Genomic DNA, 19,288 nt, shown 5'->3' on the forward strand with positions numbered 1-19,288 from the left:
GTAGAGAAGGTTCTCCTTATGTCCCCAACTTATCCTCTGCTCCCCAATCCCCTGCCAATTGGACGTTTCTCTCTATTTGCTCTGTCCAAACCCCTCCTGATTTTGAATACCTTGATCAAATCCCCTCTCAACCTTTCCTTCTCCAGTCTATCCACAATGCTTCATCCCTGGATCCAATCTTTTCCTGCACCTCTCTGTTCTTTTAATCTTCACTGAAGTTGCTTCAGTGTCGCTGCCTGTCTCTCACTGCCCCTTGAACTCAGTGGCTCATCAGAAAGTTTCAGAAGTGGTTAAGACTTAATCGTGTCACTGTGGATCTGGAGTCACATGTTTCTCAGGTTGGGTAAGGACAACAGATTCCCTTCCCTGAAGGACATTAGTGACCCAGATGGAGTTTTATGACAATTGATAATGTTGCCTTTAAGCTAGCTTTTTATTCCAGTATTTCCAGGTGGCATGGTGGCTCAGTGCTTAGCACTGCTGCCTCACAGCGCCAGGGACCTGGGTTTGATTCCAACACTGAGCAATTGTCTGTGTGGAGTTTGCACATTCTCCCTGTGTGTGCATGGGTTTCCACCGTGTGCTCCGATTTCCTCCCATAGCCCAAAGATGTGCAGGGTAGGTGAATTGGCCATGAGAACTATAGGTTTACAGGGATGGGGTGGGTCTGGGTGAGCTGCACTTCAGAGAGTTGTTATGGATTGGATGTCTGCTTCCACATTGTAGGGATTCTATTGAATTGAAATTTCACTATCGGCCATTGTGGGATTTGAAATCCTGACACCACAACTTTATACTAGGCACTTGGGATTGTGGAATTACTGAATCTTAGAACTGTTTCAGCACATGTGGATGACGTTCAGCCCATTGTCCCTGTGCTGGCCCAAATGAGTGTCATTTACAATTTACTATTGCGAGGGGGCATAATTTTAAAGGTGATTGGAGGAAGGTATAAGGGAGATGTCAGAGGTAGGTTCTTCATACAGAGAGTGGTGGGCGTGTGGTCTGTGCTGCCGGCAGTGGTAGTACAGTAAGATACTTCAGAGACCATTAAGCAACTCTTGGATAGGCACATTGGAGGATAGCAAAATGTAGGGTAGATTAATTTTAGTAGGATAATAGGTTGGCACAACATCATGGGTTGGAGGGCCTGTACTGTGCTATACAGTTCTATGTCCTATTACCTTTTTCCCCATCTCCTTGCACATTATCTCTATCTAAGTGGGCATCCAATGCCCCGCTTCAATGCCTCAATAGAACCTAACTCCATCACATTTCCAGGCAGAGCATTCCACACCGTTACTGCTCACTGAGAGGGAAAGGTCTGCCTCATTTGCACTTCGGTTTAAATCTCTGCTCCTCACATTCTTTTACCTTTTACGAGTGGATAGCTTCACCCTGTCTACACTGTCCAGGCCATTCATGATTTGGAAAACCTGCATCAAATCTCCTCTCAGCCACCTTCTCTCCAAGGAGAACTGTCTCTGAACTTCCGCAATCTATCCTCATCACTGACAACTCTCATTCCTACAACCATTCATATAAAATCCCTGCAGTGCATTCCCATCTTGCCAATAATGTAACATCCAGAACTGCACACAGTACTCAAGCTGAGATCTAACGAGTGGCTGATACTGACTCAGTGATATTGCTACGAAGCCAACCCCTCTCTCTAATGCATTCACATCCTTCCACCGTGAGGAGAGAGTGCTGGAACTAACTCTCAAAACAAATATTGGCCAATAGGGATCAGCAGCAAGATTCAGGCTGGGGTTGGTAGGGGTTTAAGTTCAGTGGGACAGAAATAAAATTAGGACCTGAAATAGTAGGATGGTAATAGGATACACTGAATGTGTAAAGTGTATTTCTGGGCAAATGAGAAAGGTCGAGGCTCAATCCTTAACCCGTGTTTATAAAGATACACAGAGGAAGGGGTATTAAGCCCATTGTGTCTGCTCTTTGAAGGAATTAACCAATTAAAATACATTCTTGCATTTAAATAATGCCTTGCATGACCTCAAGGCATTGCAAAACTCTTCACAATCGGTAAAGCATTTTGAAAGTGTAGTTGATGTTGTAATGTAGGAAATTCAGCAACCAATTTGCACATAGGAAGATCCCACTAACAGCCGTACAATAATCATGGAATCCCAAGAGTGTGGAAGCAGGCCATTTGGCCCATTGCGTCCACACCAACCTTCTGAAGAGCATCACCATCCCCTCTACCCTGTCCCCATAACCCCACATTTTCCATGGCCAATCCACCTAATGTGAGATAAGAAGGTGTAGAGCTGGATGAACACTGCAGGCCGAGCAGGAACACTGACGTTTCGGGCCTAGACTCTTCTTCAAAACCTAACCTGCATATCTTTGGACTTAATCATCTGTTTTATGAAGTTAACTGTGGGAATTATGTTTAGACATGTTACAGTAGAGAAATCCCCTATAGTTCTTCAAAATAATGATGAGAATGTTTCCGTACATTTTTGAGGGCAAATTAATCCTTGTGAAAACTGAATATTTTTTGGAACATGTGGCATTCTCAGCTACCAAAAATAATCCCTCTTTCCTCTGTTTTATTAACCCAACAGCTCAATGGCTTCACCAAAGAGGTAAGCAAGATCAAGACTTACTGTGGTAATACTTGACTAGCTCTGGTAGGCTGATAAACTTGACCCGTGGATTGATGTAATAGCCACTGGGGCTGGTTGATACTTTGTAGGACATGACTCTAAAATCCAGCTTGGGATCCCAGTGCTTCACCAGTAAAGCATAGCAACCTAATGCAATAAATGAGAAAAGCTTCAGGAGATGGGAGAAACTAAATCTCATTCCATCAGCTCCTGTCCTCAGAGACTTCCTCACTACCAGCTCTATCCCATGAACATACCATGCCGTAGTCTGGTAAATACTATGCTATACTTCATCATGTCCTCTTACTCTTGGTTAGATCCCAGAGGCATACTTAATGATCACCTTCTCTATTTGACAACATGCATTTCTCGGTACTGTCCAATATTGTGGACCAAGCCAAGTACAGAGTACCCTTGAAAAGATGGTGGTGAGCTACCTTCATAAATACAACTGAATGGTTTGCTTGTCCTCATCAGTTAGAGCTAGCTGCATCAGTTGTGGGCCTCAGGTCTGTTTGGTCAGACTTGGTAAGGATAGCAGGTTTGCATTTTAGATGCTATGAACTTGGTACATGTTAGGATACCAGCTGTAAAGTTTAGGATGAGATGAAAGTGGTGCAAATGTGCTAGTAGTTTTCAGAATGGAATACTCCTGCACATGCACAAAACTGCAGAAGGGATGCAGGGGTCCCAGATACATCTTCACTCTGTGACCATGACTAAATGTCACCCAATATTCTCAACAGACAAGGTGATAATGGGGAAATTGTCCCAAAGCCTCAAACAACTTCCACGACAAGCCCACATACTCACTCTCTTGGAAACTGGGTAGAAGTTACCTTTCCTCGATTGGCTTTCTCTGATCAGGAAAGATCCCTCTTTGTTTTCTGGTTCGAGAATTATTCTTTCTGCCTCTTTGCCACTCAATCCTTTGTAGAACCATCTGTGAAGAATAATCACAAACCATACCCTCAGTTTTTGATCGGATGACAGCAAATCAGAAACGTCAATGTTAAGCTAGAAATCACATGCATCCTCCACCACCGTCCTGCTGTCAATCTGACTCAAAGCTAAATCATCACCATTGAAGCATGGTGCCAGTTCTAATGTAGGTGGCTGGTGGTGGGGGGGTGGGGGTTGTCATGTGGCCTGGTGGTAATGTCACTGAACAAGCAATCTAAAGGCACAGCCTAACATCTGGGGGCTATGGTGAAATTTAAATGCAATGAGTACATCAGGAATATTAGTTTTAGTGATGGTGGCCAATACGACAAACATTAAGAAACCTATTTTGTAGACTAATGGCCTTCAGGGAGGGAAATGTGTCACCCATCTTTTCCCCAGTCTGAAAGGCCTACCCATCACTCCAGACCCACAGTATGGGATTGACTCTGAAATGACTGACTAACCCCTTGAATTCAGGGGCCATTGGGGATGGGCCACAAATGTTGGCAATCCTGGAGTGAAGTAACAAAAGAATAAATTTGAAAATGATTGCCAATCTGGGTACAAAAAGATCCTGTAAACATAATGACCATTTAACCTGCTTCCTCTGATGTTTGTGGAAGACTGTATGTAGACTTTGCCTGCTGTTTAAAATTGTCCAATGAATGAGTTCCTTCACGTCCACCTTAGAGAACAGACAGGGGTGAGAGGACTGACCTCCACCGCCAAGTATGACTGACCACCAGAAAGTCTACCCCTTGATACCCACTGTTTTGCTAGGACTCCTTGATGTCAAACTCAGTAGAGTGTGACTCAAAGTCAAGGACCGTCACTTTCACCTCACCTCCGGAATTCAGATCTTCTATCCATGTTTGAACCAAGACTGTAATGAGTTCAGGAACTGAGTGGCCCTGGTGGAACCCAAACTGAGCAGGTTATTGCTGAGCAGGTGCTGCGTGATAGCTCTGTTACTGACACCTTCCATCACTTTACTGATGATCGAGAGGAGACCCTTGGGGCGGTAATTGGTCGGGTTGGATTTGTCCTTTTTATGTACAGGACATACCTGGGCAATTTTTCACTTTGTCTGGTAGATGCCAGTGTTCTAATTATAGTGGCAAGCTCTGGAGCACAAGTCTTCAGTACTATTTGCCAGAACGTTCTCAGGGCCCATAGCCTTTGCAGTATCCAGTGCCTCCAGCTGTTCCTTGTTATCACATGGAGCGAATGGAATTGGCTGAAGACAGGTATCTGTGATGCTGGGGACCACTGGAGGAGGCCAAGGTGGATCATCCAGCTGGCACTTCTGGCTGAAGATTGCTGCGAATACTTCAGCCTTATCTTTTGCACTGATGTGCTGGGCTCTTCCATCATTGAGGATGGGGAAATTTGTGGAGCCTCCTCCTCCAGTGAGTTGTTTAATTGTCCATCACCATTCACAGCTGGATGCGACAGGACTGCAGAGATTAGATCTGATCCATTTGTTGTTGGATCATATGGCTCTATATTTTTCTTGCTCATGCTGTTTGGCATGCAAGTTTGGTAGCTTCACCAGAATGTCACCTGATTTTTAGATATACCTGGTGCCGGTCCTGTCCATGCCCTCCTGCACTTTCCATTGAAGCAAAGGATTAATCTAAAGGGTGGCACCTTTCGCATTGCCATGCCTGCTCAGTGTTGCACTGATATGTTCACCGTGATTAAGTGCTCACAGCTCTGGAATGGGACATGAGTCTGTAATCTGCTAAACTCTGAGCCAAGCTGACAGAGATACCTCACTGAGCCAGGGTTAACTCCCTGATGCCACATCTACCAGTCAGAGCCCACCTGCTGAACAATCAGCGGCCTCGTAGCTCCTGCAGTAGAAATTGCTATTCCCTTTGAGATTTGGTATTCTTGCAATTTTGTTGTAAGATGAAAAGCTTCAGGTGTAAGCTTCCCTTCTCAGCAATGCTCAAGAAATTTATTTTCAATCTCAGCCAGAAATGATTGACGCTTCCAGAGGGTAACAACCTCCCACAGTCAACATTGTCACTGTGTAACCTGACGTCTCCCAAATCCCTCTGTTTTATAGCTTTCTGCTGTCTTTCTTCACTTAAATAATATGCAGCTCCTCAGTTCATTCTGACAAAATTCACAACCTCATGCTTCCCCGCATTACATTCCATCTGCCAAGTTTTTGTCCACTCACTAATCTGTCTATATCCCTCTGTGAACTCATTGTATCATCCTCACCACTTGCTTTCCCACCTGTTCTTGTGTTATTCACAAACTGGCACATGGTACATTCACTCTCCCCATCCAAGTCATTCATCTATATTGTAAAGAATTATCGCCTCAGCACTGATCGCTCCTGCCCCTTTTATTTCTCACTTCCACTGATAGGAATTCTATGTCTTCCAATTCAAGGTCAGTTCTTGCGATTGCACTTATTCCTTCTTGTATCAACAATGTTCCCCCACACCCCCTTCCTGCCTGTCCTTGAGAACATTCACGTACCCAGAATATTTGATTCCCAGCTTTGATTTCTTTATAGTCTCTCGCAACATTTTCATTCTTTATAATGGCAGTAAGATCATATCCATTAATCTGTATTTGTGCCATTAGTTCATTACTTTTCCTCTGAATTCAGTACATTCAATAATTATTCGTTTTGATTTTGTAACCATTATTTTCCCATTTGACACTATTTACTGTTTTTTTTGTGGGTTTGTATCCTCTGTCTTTTTTTCTCCCAGTATGTATCATTATCCAAACTGCCGGCCAGTAATTTGCTTATCCTTCTGTTTTTTAAGCCTACATTTCCCAAATCCCAAACTCTCCCACTCACAGATCTCTCTCTTCACTCCAGACTGAGGCCTTCTGTCTTTTGACGTCAGAATCACATCATACAGGTCCTCACACACTGATTCGAAGAAAGGTCCTGAGCCGAAATGTCAGCTTTCCTGCTCCTCTGATGCTGCCTGGCCTGCTGTGTTCATCCAGCTCTACACCTTGTTATCTGTGTTTACTCTGATACATCCTCACACACTGATCTTTGCTCTGATAGGACCTCACACACTGATCTTTGCTCTGATAGGTCCTCGCACACTGATCTTTTCTCTGATAGGTTGTAAGAGTTGAGGTGTATTTAACACCATCTGGGTACCTACGTTTCCTCCTCTAGTGGTTTGATCTCAGTGCCTTGGTCACTCATAGCCTCTGCCCCGAAAAGGCACTTTAAGTCTTCTGATCTGAAGAAAAGAGAACAACAATTAAAAAAATGAGCTACAGTTTCGATCTCAGAAATGGGTCTTTTGGTCCCAAGGTGTACTCTGGTGTCTTATGAGTTCCCCCCCAAACCATCATGATCTCATTTCATCAAATTTTCCCTTTTCCTTTCCCTCCCACATGTTCTGTATCAGCATTATTCGCTGCTACTGTTTCTGTCATGACAAATTCCCACATTCTCACCACTCCAGGCGGAAAGTTGTTTTAGTTTAAAAAAAAACTTTGTTTGAAATTCTTGCTGCATTTTTATTGACTCACTAAAAAAATCTTTTCATGGGACGTGGTCCAGCATATATTGCCCGTCCCTAGTTGACCTTTGAGAAGGTGGTGGTGAGCTGCCTTCTTGAACCACTGCAGCCCATGTGCTGTAGGGCGACCCACAATGTTGTTAGGGAGGGAATTCCAGGATGTTGACCCGGTGACAGTGAAGGAACGGCGATATATTTCCAAGTCAGGACGGTGAGTGGCTTGGAGGGGAACTTGCAGGGGGTGGTGTTCCCATGTATCTCTGCCTACTAGGCTTATACTTAGAATCAGCAGATTGCCTTATAAGGAAAGGCTGGTCAGACTAGGTCTGTATCCAATTGAGTTCGGTAGAGTTGTAGGTGACTTATCTTAAATGTATAAGATCCTGAGGGGATTTGGCTGGGTGGATGTTGAAAAGATGGTTCCTCTAGTGGGAGAATCAATAACTGGGGGTTAGATTTTGAAAATAAGGGGTTGCTCATTTAAGTCAGAGATAAGGAAGCTTTTTTTTCCTCTCGGAGGGTTGAGAGTCTTTGGAATTCCCTTCCTCAAAAGGCAGTAGATGCAGGATCTTTATATATTTTTAAGCGGAGTTTGATAGATTCTTGATGACCAAGGGTATGAAAGATTATCGGGGAAATGCAGGAAGGTAGGGTTGAGGGCAAAATCAGATCAGCTATTGAATGGCAGAGCAGGCTTTAAGGGCCAGTTGGCATACTTAAGACCATAAGACCATCAAACATAGAGGCAGAAATTAGGCCATTTGGCCCATCGAGTCTGCTCCACAATTCAATCATGGCTGATAAGTTTGTCAACCCCATTTCCCTGCCTTCTCCCCATAACCGTTGATCCCCTTAATAATTAAAGAACCTGCCTATCCCAGTATATATTTTTGTATCTGTTGCCTTTGTCCTTCTGGATGGAAGTGGTTTGTGGGTTTGGAAGGTGTTGACTAAGGAGCCTTGATGAATTTCTGCCATGCATTTTGTAGATGGTATACACTATTACCTTGCTGTGCAAACAACTCTTGTATACTGCAGATTAATTTATTTTTTCTTTTTGTGTGTAATAAACTTTAATGTTCTTGTTAACAGTACGTTGGCAGCCTCATGTGAGTGTGTTCAGTAACTCAGCCTCACTGGAACCAAATGCCAGAAATGAGACCAAAGTGTTATCAAACCAGGTGTCAGTTTGGAATCAGAATCTGACCATCAGCTGGGATCACATCAAAACAAGATGTAAGGAAAGAGATCTCACTGCAAGTATACAAGGCCTTGGTGGGACACATCTGGGGTATTGTTTGCAGCTTGGGCTCCTAGCTACAGGAATATCTACTTACCACGGATGGAATGCAACGAGGGATCACCCAGGATTTGGATTAGTACCTGGGAGTATGATGTTATTGCTATTACTGAGACTTGGTTGAGGGAAGGGAAAGATTGGCAACTAAATATCCCAGGATATAGATACTTTAGGCAGGATGGAGAGGGAGGTAAAAGGGGTGGAGGAGTTGCATTACTGGTCAAAGAGGATATCACAGCTGTGCTGAAGGAGGGCCCCATGGAGGACTCGAGCAGTGAGGCAATATGGGCAGAGCTCAGAAATAGGAAGGGTGCGGTAACAATGTTGGGGCTGTACGACGGGCCTCCCAACAGTGAGCGTGAGATTGGGGTATAAATATATAGACCAATTATGGAAAGGTGTAGGAGCAACAGGGTGATGGTGATGGGAGATTTTAATTTTCACAGCATTGACTGGGATTCACTTAGTGTTAGGGTTTAAGATGGAACAAAACTTGTGAGGAGCATCCAGAAGTGTTTTCTAGAGCAGTATGTATGTAGTCCAACTCGGGAAGGGGCCATACTGGACCTGGTGTTGAGGAATGAGCCCGGCCAGGTGGTTGATATTACAGTAAGGGACTACTGTGGAAATAGTGACCACAGTTCCGTAAGTTTTACAATACTCATGGACAAAGATGACAGTGGTCCTAAAGGAAGAGTGCTAAACTGGGAGAAGGCCAACTATAGCAAAATTCGGCAGGATCTGAGGAATGTAGATTGGGAGAAACTGTTTGAAGGTAAATCCACATTTGATATGTGGGAGGCTTTTAAAGAGGTTGATTAGCGTGCTGGAGAGACATGTTCCTGTGAAAATGAGGGAAAGAATGGGCAAGGAACCATGGGTTACAGGTGAAATTGTGAGACTAGCAAAGAGGAAAAAGGAAGCATATGTAAGGTCTAGGCAACTGAAAACAGACAAAGCTTTGGAAGAATATCGGGAAAGTAGGACCAACCTGAAATGAGGAATTAAGAGGGCTAAAAGGGATCATGAAATATCTTTAATAAACAGGGTTAGGGAAAGTCACAAAGCCTTTTGTTCATACATAAGGAGCAAGAGGGTAACTAGAGAAAGGGTTGGCCCACTCAAGGACAAAGGAGAGAAGTTATGCGAGGAGTCAGAGAAAATGAGTGAGATTCTTAATAAGTACTTTGCATCAGAATTCACCTAGGAGAGGGACATGGCGGACGTTGAGGTTAGGGATAGATGTCTAGGTCAAGTTGGCATAAGGAGGGGGGAAGTGTTGGGTATTCTAAAAGGCATTAGGGTGACAAGTCCCCAGGTCTGGATGGGATCTATCCCAGTTTACTGAGGGAAGTGAGAGAAGTAGTAGCTGGAGCCTTAACAGATATATTTGCAGTATCCTTGAGCATGAGTGAGGTCCCAGAAGACTAGAGAATTACTAATCTTGTCCCCTTGTTTAAAAAGAGTAGCAAGGATAATCCAGGTAATTATAGACCGGTGAGCCTGATGTCAGTGGTCGGAAGCTGTTGGAGAAGATACTGAGGGATAGGATCTATTTACATTTGAAAGAAAATAGCCTTATTAATGATAGGCAACATGGTTTTGTGCAGGGAAGGTCATGTCTTATCAACTTGATAGAATTCTTTGAGGACATGACAAAGTTGATAGATGAGGGAGGGGCTGTAGATGTCATATACATGGACTTCAGTAAGGTGTTTGATGAGGTTCCCCATGGTAGGCTGATGGGGAAAGTGAAGTCGTATGGTGTCCAGGGTGTGCTAGCGAGATGGATAGAGAACTGGCTGGGCAACAGGAGACTGAAGGGAGTTTCTCAGAATGGATACCTGTGACCAGTGGTGTTCCACAGGGATCCGTGATGGGACACTGTTGTTCGTGATATACATAAATGATCTGGAGTAATGTATGGATGGTCTGATTAGCAAGTTTGCAGATGACACTAAGATCGGTGGAGTAGCAGATAGTGAAGGTGAAGGAGAGTTGGGCGGAGGAATGGCAGATGGAGTTCAATCCAGACAAATGTGAGGTGATGCATTTTGGAAGATCTAATTCAAGAGCGAACTATACGGTAAATGGAAAAGTCCTGGTGAAAATTGATGCACAGAGAGATCTGGGTGTTCAGGTCCATTGTACCCTGAAGGTGGCAACGCAGGTCGATAGAGTGGTCAAGAAGGCATATGGCATGCTTTCATTCATCGGACGTGGTGTTGAGTACAAGAGTTGGCAGGTCATGTTACAGTTGTATAAGACTTTGGTTCGGCCACATTTCAAGTACTGCATACATTTCTGGTCACCACATTACCAAAAGGATGTGGATGCTTTGGAGAGGGTGCAGAGGAGGTTCACCAGGATATTGCCTGCTATGGAGGGTGCTAGCTATGAAGAGAGGATGAGTAGATTAGGATTATTTTCATTAGAAAGATGGAGATTGAGGGGGGAGCTGATTGAGGTCTACAAAATCATGAGAGGTGTAGACAGGGTGGATAGCAAGAAGCTTCTTCCCACAGAGTGGGGGACTCAATTACTAGGGGTCACGATTTCCAGGTGAGAGGGAAAGAGTTTAAGGGAGATATGTGTGGAAAGTTCTTTATGCAGAGGGTGATGGGTGCCTGGAACGCGTTGCCAGTGGAAGTGGTAGAGGTGGGTACGATAGCGTCGTTTAAGATGTACTTAGACAGATGCATGAATGGGCAGGAAGCAGAGGGATACAGATCCTTGGAAAATAGGCGACAGGTTTAGACAGTGGATCTGGATCGGTGCAGGCTTGGAGGGCTGAAGGGCCTGTTCCTGTGCTGTAATTTTCTTTGTTCTTTGTTCTTCTTTGTTGAAACTAATCCATGGGATGGGAGAGATTGTCCCATGAGGAAATATTAAACAGACTGGATCCTTATGCACCAGAGTTTTGAAGAATGAGGGGTGATCTTATTCAAACATACAAAATCCTTACAATGATTGAGAGGGTGGATGTGGGAAAGATGCTCGCTGTTTAGGACTAGGGGATCCAGTCTCAGAGGAAGGGGCTGGCCTCGCAGGACTGACATGAAGAGGGGCTTCCTCCTTCAGAGGGTGGTGGCTTTTGTTTTCATTTGTTCACACTTTGTGGGTGTCACAGGCAAGGCTAATGTTTAATAGCTATCTCCAAATCTCTGAACCTTGAGAATTCTCTATCCTAAAGGATTATGGAGGCTCAGTCATTCAGTACGTTCCAAACTGAGATCAATAGATTTATACAATCTAAAAATATTGAGGGAGATGTGGGCAGAGGGATAACAATGTTGAAGTAGGTCAGCCATGAAATCATTGAATGGGAGTGGCTGAATGGCCTGCTCCTATTCTTTTTGCTTATGTTCTTAAAAGATTGGTGGGGGGATGAAACATAGACTCAGTGACACCTTTGCAGAATACCTTTATTCTGTCACAAAAAAAAACCCTGAACTACCAGTTCCCTGCCTCTATAACACACCACCCTGTTCCCTGGCCGACATTCTTATTTCACTATTTTAAGAGGTTTTAATGCCCTAAAAATGAGATTAAAGTAATGGATTAAGGGCTATTGCACAAGTACAATAAGAATTCATCCTCCCATATCAGCAAGTAATTTTTGAGCGCTGATTTTTATAAACAGGGCAAATGTACTATTGATTATTACAGTAGACATTATCAGTAATGGTCAAATATTTCTCTAGCACTAATAGACATGAAACTTGCTGGGCCTCCAGTGTAATTCACAGTAGGGATATTTTGAACATGCATTTTTGCCGCTTTTCCCTGGTTGCTATCAGTTCTGAAGGAAGATCACTGGACTCGAAATGTGAAATCTGTTTTTCACTCTCCACAGATGCTGCCAGACTTGCAGAGGTTCTCCAGCAATTTCTGTTTTTGTTTTCACATTTCGACTGTAGAAAAGGTTGAGTGTAGGGAGGTCCGAAATAAAGTTTCAGGGACGCAAGATAGCACTGGCAAGCAAGAAGTTGGATTTGAAGTGTGTCTACTTCAACGCCAGGAGCGTCCGGAATAAGGTGGGTGAACTTGCAGCATGGGTTGGTACCTGGGACTTCGATGTTGTGGCCATTTCGGAGACAGGGATAGAGCAGGGACAGGAATGGATGTTGCAGGTTCCGGGATTTAGATGTTTCAGTAAGAACAGAGAAGATGGTAAAAGTGGGGGAGGTGTGGCATTGTTGGTCAAGGACTGTATTACAGTTGCAGAAAGGATGTTTGGGGACTCGTCAACTGAGGTAGTATGGGCTGAGGTTAGAAACAGGAAAGGAGAGGTCACCCTGTTGGGAGTTTTCTATAGGCCTCCGAATAGTTCCAGAGACGCAGAGGAAAGGATAGCAAAGATGATTCTCGATAGGAGTGAGAGAGACAGGGTAGTTGTCATGGGGGACTTCAACTTTCCAAATATTGACTGAGAACACTATAGTTCGAGTACTATAGATGGGTCAGTTTTTGTCCAGTGTGTGCAGGAGGGCTTCCTGACACAGCATGTAGACAGGCCAACAAGGGGCGAAGCCACATTAGATTTGGTACTGGGTAATGACCCGGCCAAGTGTTAGATTTGGAAGTAGGTGAGCACTTTGGTGATAGCGATCACAATTCTGTTATGTTTACTTTAGTGATGGAAAGGAATAGGTGTATACCACTGGGCAAGGGTTATAGCTGGGGGAAAGGCAATTACGATGAGATTAGGCAAGATTTAGGGAGCATAGGATGGGGGAGGAAACTGCAGGGGATGGGCACATTAGAAATGTGGAGCTTATTCAAGGAAAGGCTCCTGTGTGTCCTAGATAAGTATGTACCTGTCAGGCAGGGAGGAAGCTGTAGAGTGCGGGAGTCGTGGTTTACGAAGGAAGTGGAATCTCTGGTCAAGAGGAAGAGGAAGGCTTATGTTAAGATGAGATGTGAAGGCTCAGTTAGGGCGCTTGAGGGCTACGAGGTAGCCAGGAAAGACCTAAAGAGAGAGCTCAGAAGAGCCAGGAGGAGACATGAGAATTTGTTGGTGGATAGGATCAGGGTAAACCCTAAGGCTTTCTATAGGTATTTAAGAAATAAAAGAATGACGAAAGTAAGATTAGGCCCAATCAAGGATAGTGGTGGTAAGTTGTGTGTGGAGTCAGAAGAGATAGGGGAAGCACTAAATGAATATTTTTCAACTGTATTCACTCGAGAAAACGACAATGTTGTCGAGGAGAATACTGAGATACAGGCTACTAGACTAGGTAGGATGGAGGTTCACAAGGAAGAGGTATTAGAAATCCTACAGAGGGTGAAGATAGATAAGTCCCCTGGGCCAGATGGGATTTATCCTAGGATCCTCTGGGAAGCCAGGGAAGAGATTGCCGAGCCTTTGGCATTGATCTTTAACTCGTCATTGTCTACAGGAATAGTGCCTGACGACTGGAGGATAGCAAATGTGGTTCCCCTGTTCAAGAAGGGGAGTACAGACAACCCTGCTAATTATAGACCAGTGAGCCTTACTTCAGTTGTTGGTAAAGTGTTGGAAAAGGTTATAAGAGATAGGATTTATAATCATCTAGAACAGAATAAATTGATTAGGGATAGTCAGCACAGTTTTGTGAAGGGAAGGTCGTGCCTCACAAACCTTATTGAGTTCTTTGAGAAGGTGACCAAACAGGTAGATGAGAATAAACCGGTTGAAGTGGTGTATATGGATTTCAGCAAGGCATATAGAACACAGAACTGTACAGCACAGTACAGGCCCTTCGGCCCATGATGTTTGTGCCTATTTAACCTCCACCCTCTACCTTATACTATCATCCATATGCCTATCTAATAGCTGCTTAAATGCGTGTAGGCTATTGTCCAAAATCCGGAGGAATGGAATTGTGGGAGATATAGAGTTTGGATCAGAAATTGGCTTGCTGAAAGAAGACAGAGGGTGGTAGTTGATGGGAAATGTTCATCCCGGAGACCAGTTACTAGTGGCGTACCGCAAGGGTCAGTGTTAGGTCCACTACTGTTTGTCATTTTTATAAATGACCTGGATGAGGGCGTAGAAGGATGGGTTAGTAAATTTGCAGACGACACTAAGGTCGGTGGAGTTGTGGATAGTGACAGAGGATGCTGTAGGTTGCAGAGAGACATAGATAAGCTGCAGAGCTGGGCTGAGAGGTGGCAAATGGAGTTTACTGCAGACAAGTGTGAGGTGATGCGCTTTGGTAGGAGTAACCGGAATGCAAAGTACTGGGCTAATGGTAAGATTCTTGGTAGTGTAGATGAGCAGAGAGATCTCGGTGTCCATGTACACAGATCCTTGAAAGTTGCCACCCAGGTTGACAGGGCTGTTAAGAAGGCATACAGTGTTTTAGCTTTTATTAATAGATGGATCGTGTTCCGGAACCATAGGGTTATGGTGAAGCTGTACAAAACTCTGGTGCAGCCGCACTTGGAGTATTGTGTACAGTTCTGGTCACCGCATTATAAGAAGGATGTGGAAGCTTTGGAAAGGGTGCAGAGGAGATTTACTAGGATGTTGCCTGGTATGGAGGGAAGGTCTTACGAGGAAAGGCTGAGGGACTTGAGACTGTTTTCATTAGAGAGAAGAAGGTTGAGAGGTGACTTAATTGAGACATATTAAATAATCAGAGGGTTAGATAGGGTGGATAGGGAGAGCCTTTTTCCTCGGATGGTCACGGCGAGCACGAGGGGGCATAGCTTTAAATTGAGGGGTGAAAGATATAGGACAGATGTCAGAGGTAGTTTCTTTACTCAGAGAGTAGTAAGGGAATGGAACGCTTTGCCTGCAACGGTAGTAGATTTGCCAACTTTAGGTACATTTAAGTCATCATTGGACAAGCATATGGACGTACATGGAATAGTGTGGGTTAGATGGGCTTGAGATCGGTATGACAGCTCGGCAAAACATCGAGGGCCAAAGGGCCTGTATTGTGCTGTAATGTTCTATGTTCTTTACTTGGCTTTGTTCACCTTCCCTGACAATCTACTGATCCTTATAACCCACAAATACAATCCGCTTTCTCACTTCCTCTCCAGTCTAGGGTTTCTCCAACCTGACTGCACCGAACATTCTGGGTCACAGTGTGAGGTACACATACAAGCAGGTTCAGACAGGAAGCGTCATAGGAGCATACCTGGCATTATCTTCCTTCACGTCCTGGTCTTTGTTTTGCGGATCCTCCTCTTCTCCCTCATGTTGTTGTTTGGCACAAGGCCTTGCCTCCCAGCTGACAGACATATTGCTCTAGTTTACCAGCCTGAAATGGACAAAAAAGTGTCTCAGTTTTGTCAGGTCTGATTCCACAAAGTGTTTGGGGTCAATCAAAAGAAATGGTTTTGATTGGTGAGGAAGAAGGTCAAGATAGATCATCCGGTCAGCACCTCTCGATAAAGGATTTTGTGAATGTTTCAGCTTAATCTTTTTTTTACTGGGGCTCCCCCATCATTGAGGAGGGGGAATTTTTAAAAGATAGAATCCCTACAGTGTGGAAAGAGGCCATTTGGCCTACTGAGACTACACTGACTGACGAGTATCCCACCTAGAGCCACCCCCTCATCCTATCCCTGAAAACCTGTGTTTCCCATGGCTAATCCACCGAACCTAGACATGGATGTGAGTTTGCTCGCTGAGCTGGAAGGTTCGTTTTCAGACTTTTCGTCACCATTCTAGGTAACATCATCAGTGAGCCTCCGACGAAACGTCTGAAAACTAATCTTCTAGCTCTGCGAGCAAACTCACATCCAGAACCTCAACCTGAGCTACAAATCTTCTCAAAACTCGCTAACCTATACATCTTTGGAATGTGGGAGGAAACCAGAGGACCCACATAGACACAGGGAGCATGTGCAAAGTCCACACAGACAGTCCATCCAAGGGTGGAATTGAACTTTGGACCCTCGCGCTGTGAGGCAGCAGTGCTAACCACTGAGCCACCGTACCACCTAATTGTAATCAATTGTTAATTGTTAATAATTAATTATCCAGCACCATTCATGACTAATGTAGCAAGACTGCAGAGCTCAGATTTGACTCATTGCTTGTTGAATCACTTAGCTTTGTCTAATTACCCGCAGCATCAAGTGTCCAACTTCCACTTTCCAGCTTATTGTCCAAAACAGAGATATTTGTGGCCCCTTACACTTGAATGTTTGATTTTATAAACTTTAGAACTTTAACAACAGTTCATGGATTGAATGAACCAACAAAAGATAAACTGTTACATACTAAAAGAAGTGACAATAGACTATTAAATAGACTATTAAACGTCTCGGACACACTCATTCAGGAATTGAAAGCAGCTAACCAATTCTGGGGAAAAGAGGAGTGGAAGCTACATGAAGAAAGCTGCTTTAGCACCTGCCTAATAAACTAGCTGCTTTAGTGCCACAAAGGCCAAGCATTGGCCTGCAGAAGAATCTAAGGAGTTAATCACAGGAAAGCTATGTCTTCAAACAGACTGTCAATGCCAAATGTAACGAGGAACAATGAAGCTACTTCTGAAAGGAAAGCAAGCTGCAGACTTGCAATATTGTAGATGAAAGTGTGTAAAAAATAATCAATAATAACCTGAAGGACAAAGATCTGTATAAGAATTGAACACCATAACTCACCTCCCCTTCAGCGGAACTCTGGCGAACAACTTTGCATAAGGATCAAACCTTGGACATATCCGGAAACTGGCTCCTGTTGGTGGGATCAAGGCCAAATACCTCCATTAATTGGGTAATAGCCAGGTTGGGTTGTGGGGCTTAACTTGCTTACTTCAGGGATCTTATTTTGATTGCTACCTGCTGTCAAGTTTAAACCATTGTTTCATTATTTGATTGTCTGTGAGATTTCTTCCTAAATTTCCAAATTAAAGGTAGCCTGCGGTGACTGCTCACCACAGAGCCATTTAGCATTGTGGTCATGTCACACAACTTGCCAGTGGATACCCTCAATGTGAAGATGGGACTTTGTCTCTTCAGTGCCTGTGTGCTGGAGCTTTGCACTGAATGTTGGAGTCCTCCAGGCTGAATCTCAGCAGAGAAACATGACGAAAGGGGGACGCTGTGAGGAAAGAATGCAGTTTCAGAGGAGCTGTGGTGTGAGGGAGTGAAGCCTCAGCAGAAGCATAGTGTGTTTTAGCGGGGTACAGACTCTCTACATACCTAAAACCACTGCAATCCTGTGGTTTGCAGCCCTACTTTCAACAAGCTTTCAGTGGTGATCTCGAGACCTCCTCACGTAGAGGCCATTTTTTGGTTTGGTTATGGTTAGCAAGGTCCCTGAGAGGTTTTAACTAGAGAAAGACTCCTGAATGCAAGTTGCTGTTGCATTCAGACAGCAGCAAATTTCTCTTTGACAATGAATGACAAAATAATTATGAAACCGAAACTGTTCAGGGGACTGGCCAAAGGCCAGTTCTTTAGAAACAGAGAGCTGCAGGTTGATGAAACCAATTAAATTTGTCTAAATTAACGAGTGAAATTAATAATTTTAGCTGGCTTATTGCAGGTTAATTGCGACCACACAGAAAATTCTTACTTTGACATTTTTTTTACCTGACTGGGCAATGATTTGATTCCAGGTCAGGTACAGACTCCACTGAATAGTCTTGAGTCACTGTATCAAACGAAATAGAATTTAAAAGAACAAATGTCGCAGTAAACTCAATCTTACCTTGCTGTTGAATTGGCATTCTGCAGAATTCTAGTTCTTCCAATGGTTAATAGCTAGAACTTGTCTAATTCATAATTTGGAAACAGCGTACACATTCACAGCAGAGTAACCCCAGGAACAAAAGCTCCCTTATCAATTCACTGAAAGTGCAAAGTACATCAGTACTTGGTTTGGGCGGAAGAACTTGACAAGCTTTGTAAGGTGTATTGCCGGACGTAGCAAACGCTGGCACAAGTTGAGGAGTGAGTGCAGAAGTTGACAGGTGGAGATCTGTTTTTCCATTGTGATGTTGATTTATAGGACATTGTTATTATTTGGGAGCTTTGACTTGAAAGTGAAAGAAGAACAGATTTTAGTTTTTCAGTTCTGCGAAGGTCACTTGTATTCTTTGAGAGTTAAATGTCATTTTTGAAAAGTGAGTTCTAACATCTTTTCCAAGAAAGAACGTAACTTCAGCCAAATGATTAGATAAATTACTTGGGGAGTGAATCGTTGAAATGTTTACAAGGTTGAGCGATTATGACATGTTGAAAGACAGACCAGGGCCCCAACCAGATTTCAGTTGGGAAGAGGTTTCATACCAGTGGAGGGATAATTTTTTGTGGCAGTGCATGCTTTCAGAGTTGGAATGACATTTTGAAATTGTTTTACTAATTTAATTAGTGCTTTTCTTGAAATTCAGTTGGAAAAGGTAGTGAATAGTGCTGCATAGCTCCGACAGAGTCGGTAATGAAGTGAATAACATTTAGTGACTGGATACCAAGGAAGCTGTTGCAACCTTAAGTAAGAATCAAAAAGTTATTACACTGAGTTTGAGTGTCTGCAAAAGACATTGCTGTGAAAAAGATTGAATTTTACTTCTTGCAGTTTAGCTTAACATCTTTTGAAATGTTTATGTACAATTATTTTACATTCCTTTGAATAATAAACGTGTGCTTTCGTTAAAAGAACACTGGCAGATCTGTGTGCACATGAGCAGAATGGCCAGCATTGTAACCAAAAAAAAAGACAAAAATAAAACTTATTATCTATCAAGCCAGGTTTCACTCTCTGGGATCTGATTGATCCCATATCATCACTCGCTGGGATTATAAAACAATGTATATGTTATAAAGTATGATAATAAAACAGTGATGCCAGAGATGAGGAGTATGAAGAGACATTGAGCAGTTTAGACCTGTACTCTCTGGAGTTTAGAAGAATGAGAGGAGATCTAATGGATGTATATAAG

The 19,288-nt window shown here is 43.5% G+C and overlaps 1 protein-coding gene across 4 annotated transcripts in view; it reads right to left on the reverse strand.

The window, feature by feature from the left end:
* LOC125461557 (tyrosine-protein kinase HCK-like) overlaps positions 1 to 18,198 on the reverse strand; it is a 40,286-nt gene extending 22,088 nt beyond the window's left edge. For 2 of the 4 annotated variants that reach the window (XM_059652706.1, XM_059652703.1), the window contains exons 1-5: positions 18,058 to 18,198; positions 15,530 to 15,652; positions 6,731 to 6,811; positions 3,473 to 3,576; positions 2,634 to 2,780 (exon numbers count right to left, since the gene is read on the reverse strand). In XM_059652706.1, the coding sequence (XP_059508689.1) occupies positions 2,634 to 2,780; positions 3,473 to 3,576; positions 6,731 to 6,811; positions 15,530 to 15,633 (436 nt within the window). In that variant the 5' untranslated portion in view covers positions 15,634 to 15,652; positions 18,058 to 18,198. Of the gene's footprint in view, positions 1 to 2,633; positions 2,781 to 3,472; positions 3,577 to 6,730; positions 6,812 to 15,529; positions 15,653 to 17,006; positions 17,080 to 18,057 lie in introns of all 4 variants that reach the window. The other 2 variants (XM_059652704.1, XM_059652705.1) reach the window with 2 other exon arrangements.
* Between the last annotated feature and the right edge of the window lie 1,090 nt (positions 18,199 to 19,288).

Source organism: Stegostoma tigrinum, chromosome 19, assembly GCF_030684315.1.
Source record: "Stegostoma tigrinum isolate sSteTig4 chromosome 19, sSteTig4.hap1, whole genome shotgun sequence".
NCBI classification, from domain to species: Eukaryota; Metazoa; Chordata; class Chondrichthyes; order Orectolobiformes; family Stegostomatidae; genus Stegostoma; species Stegostoma tigrinum.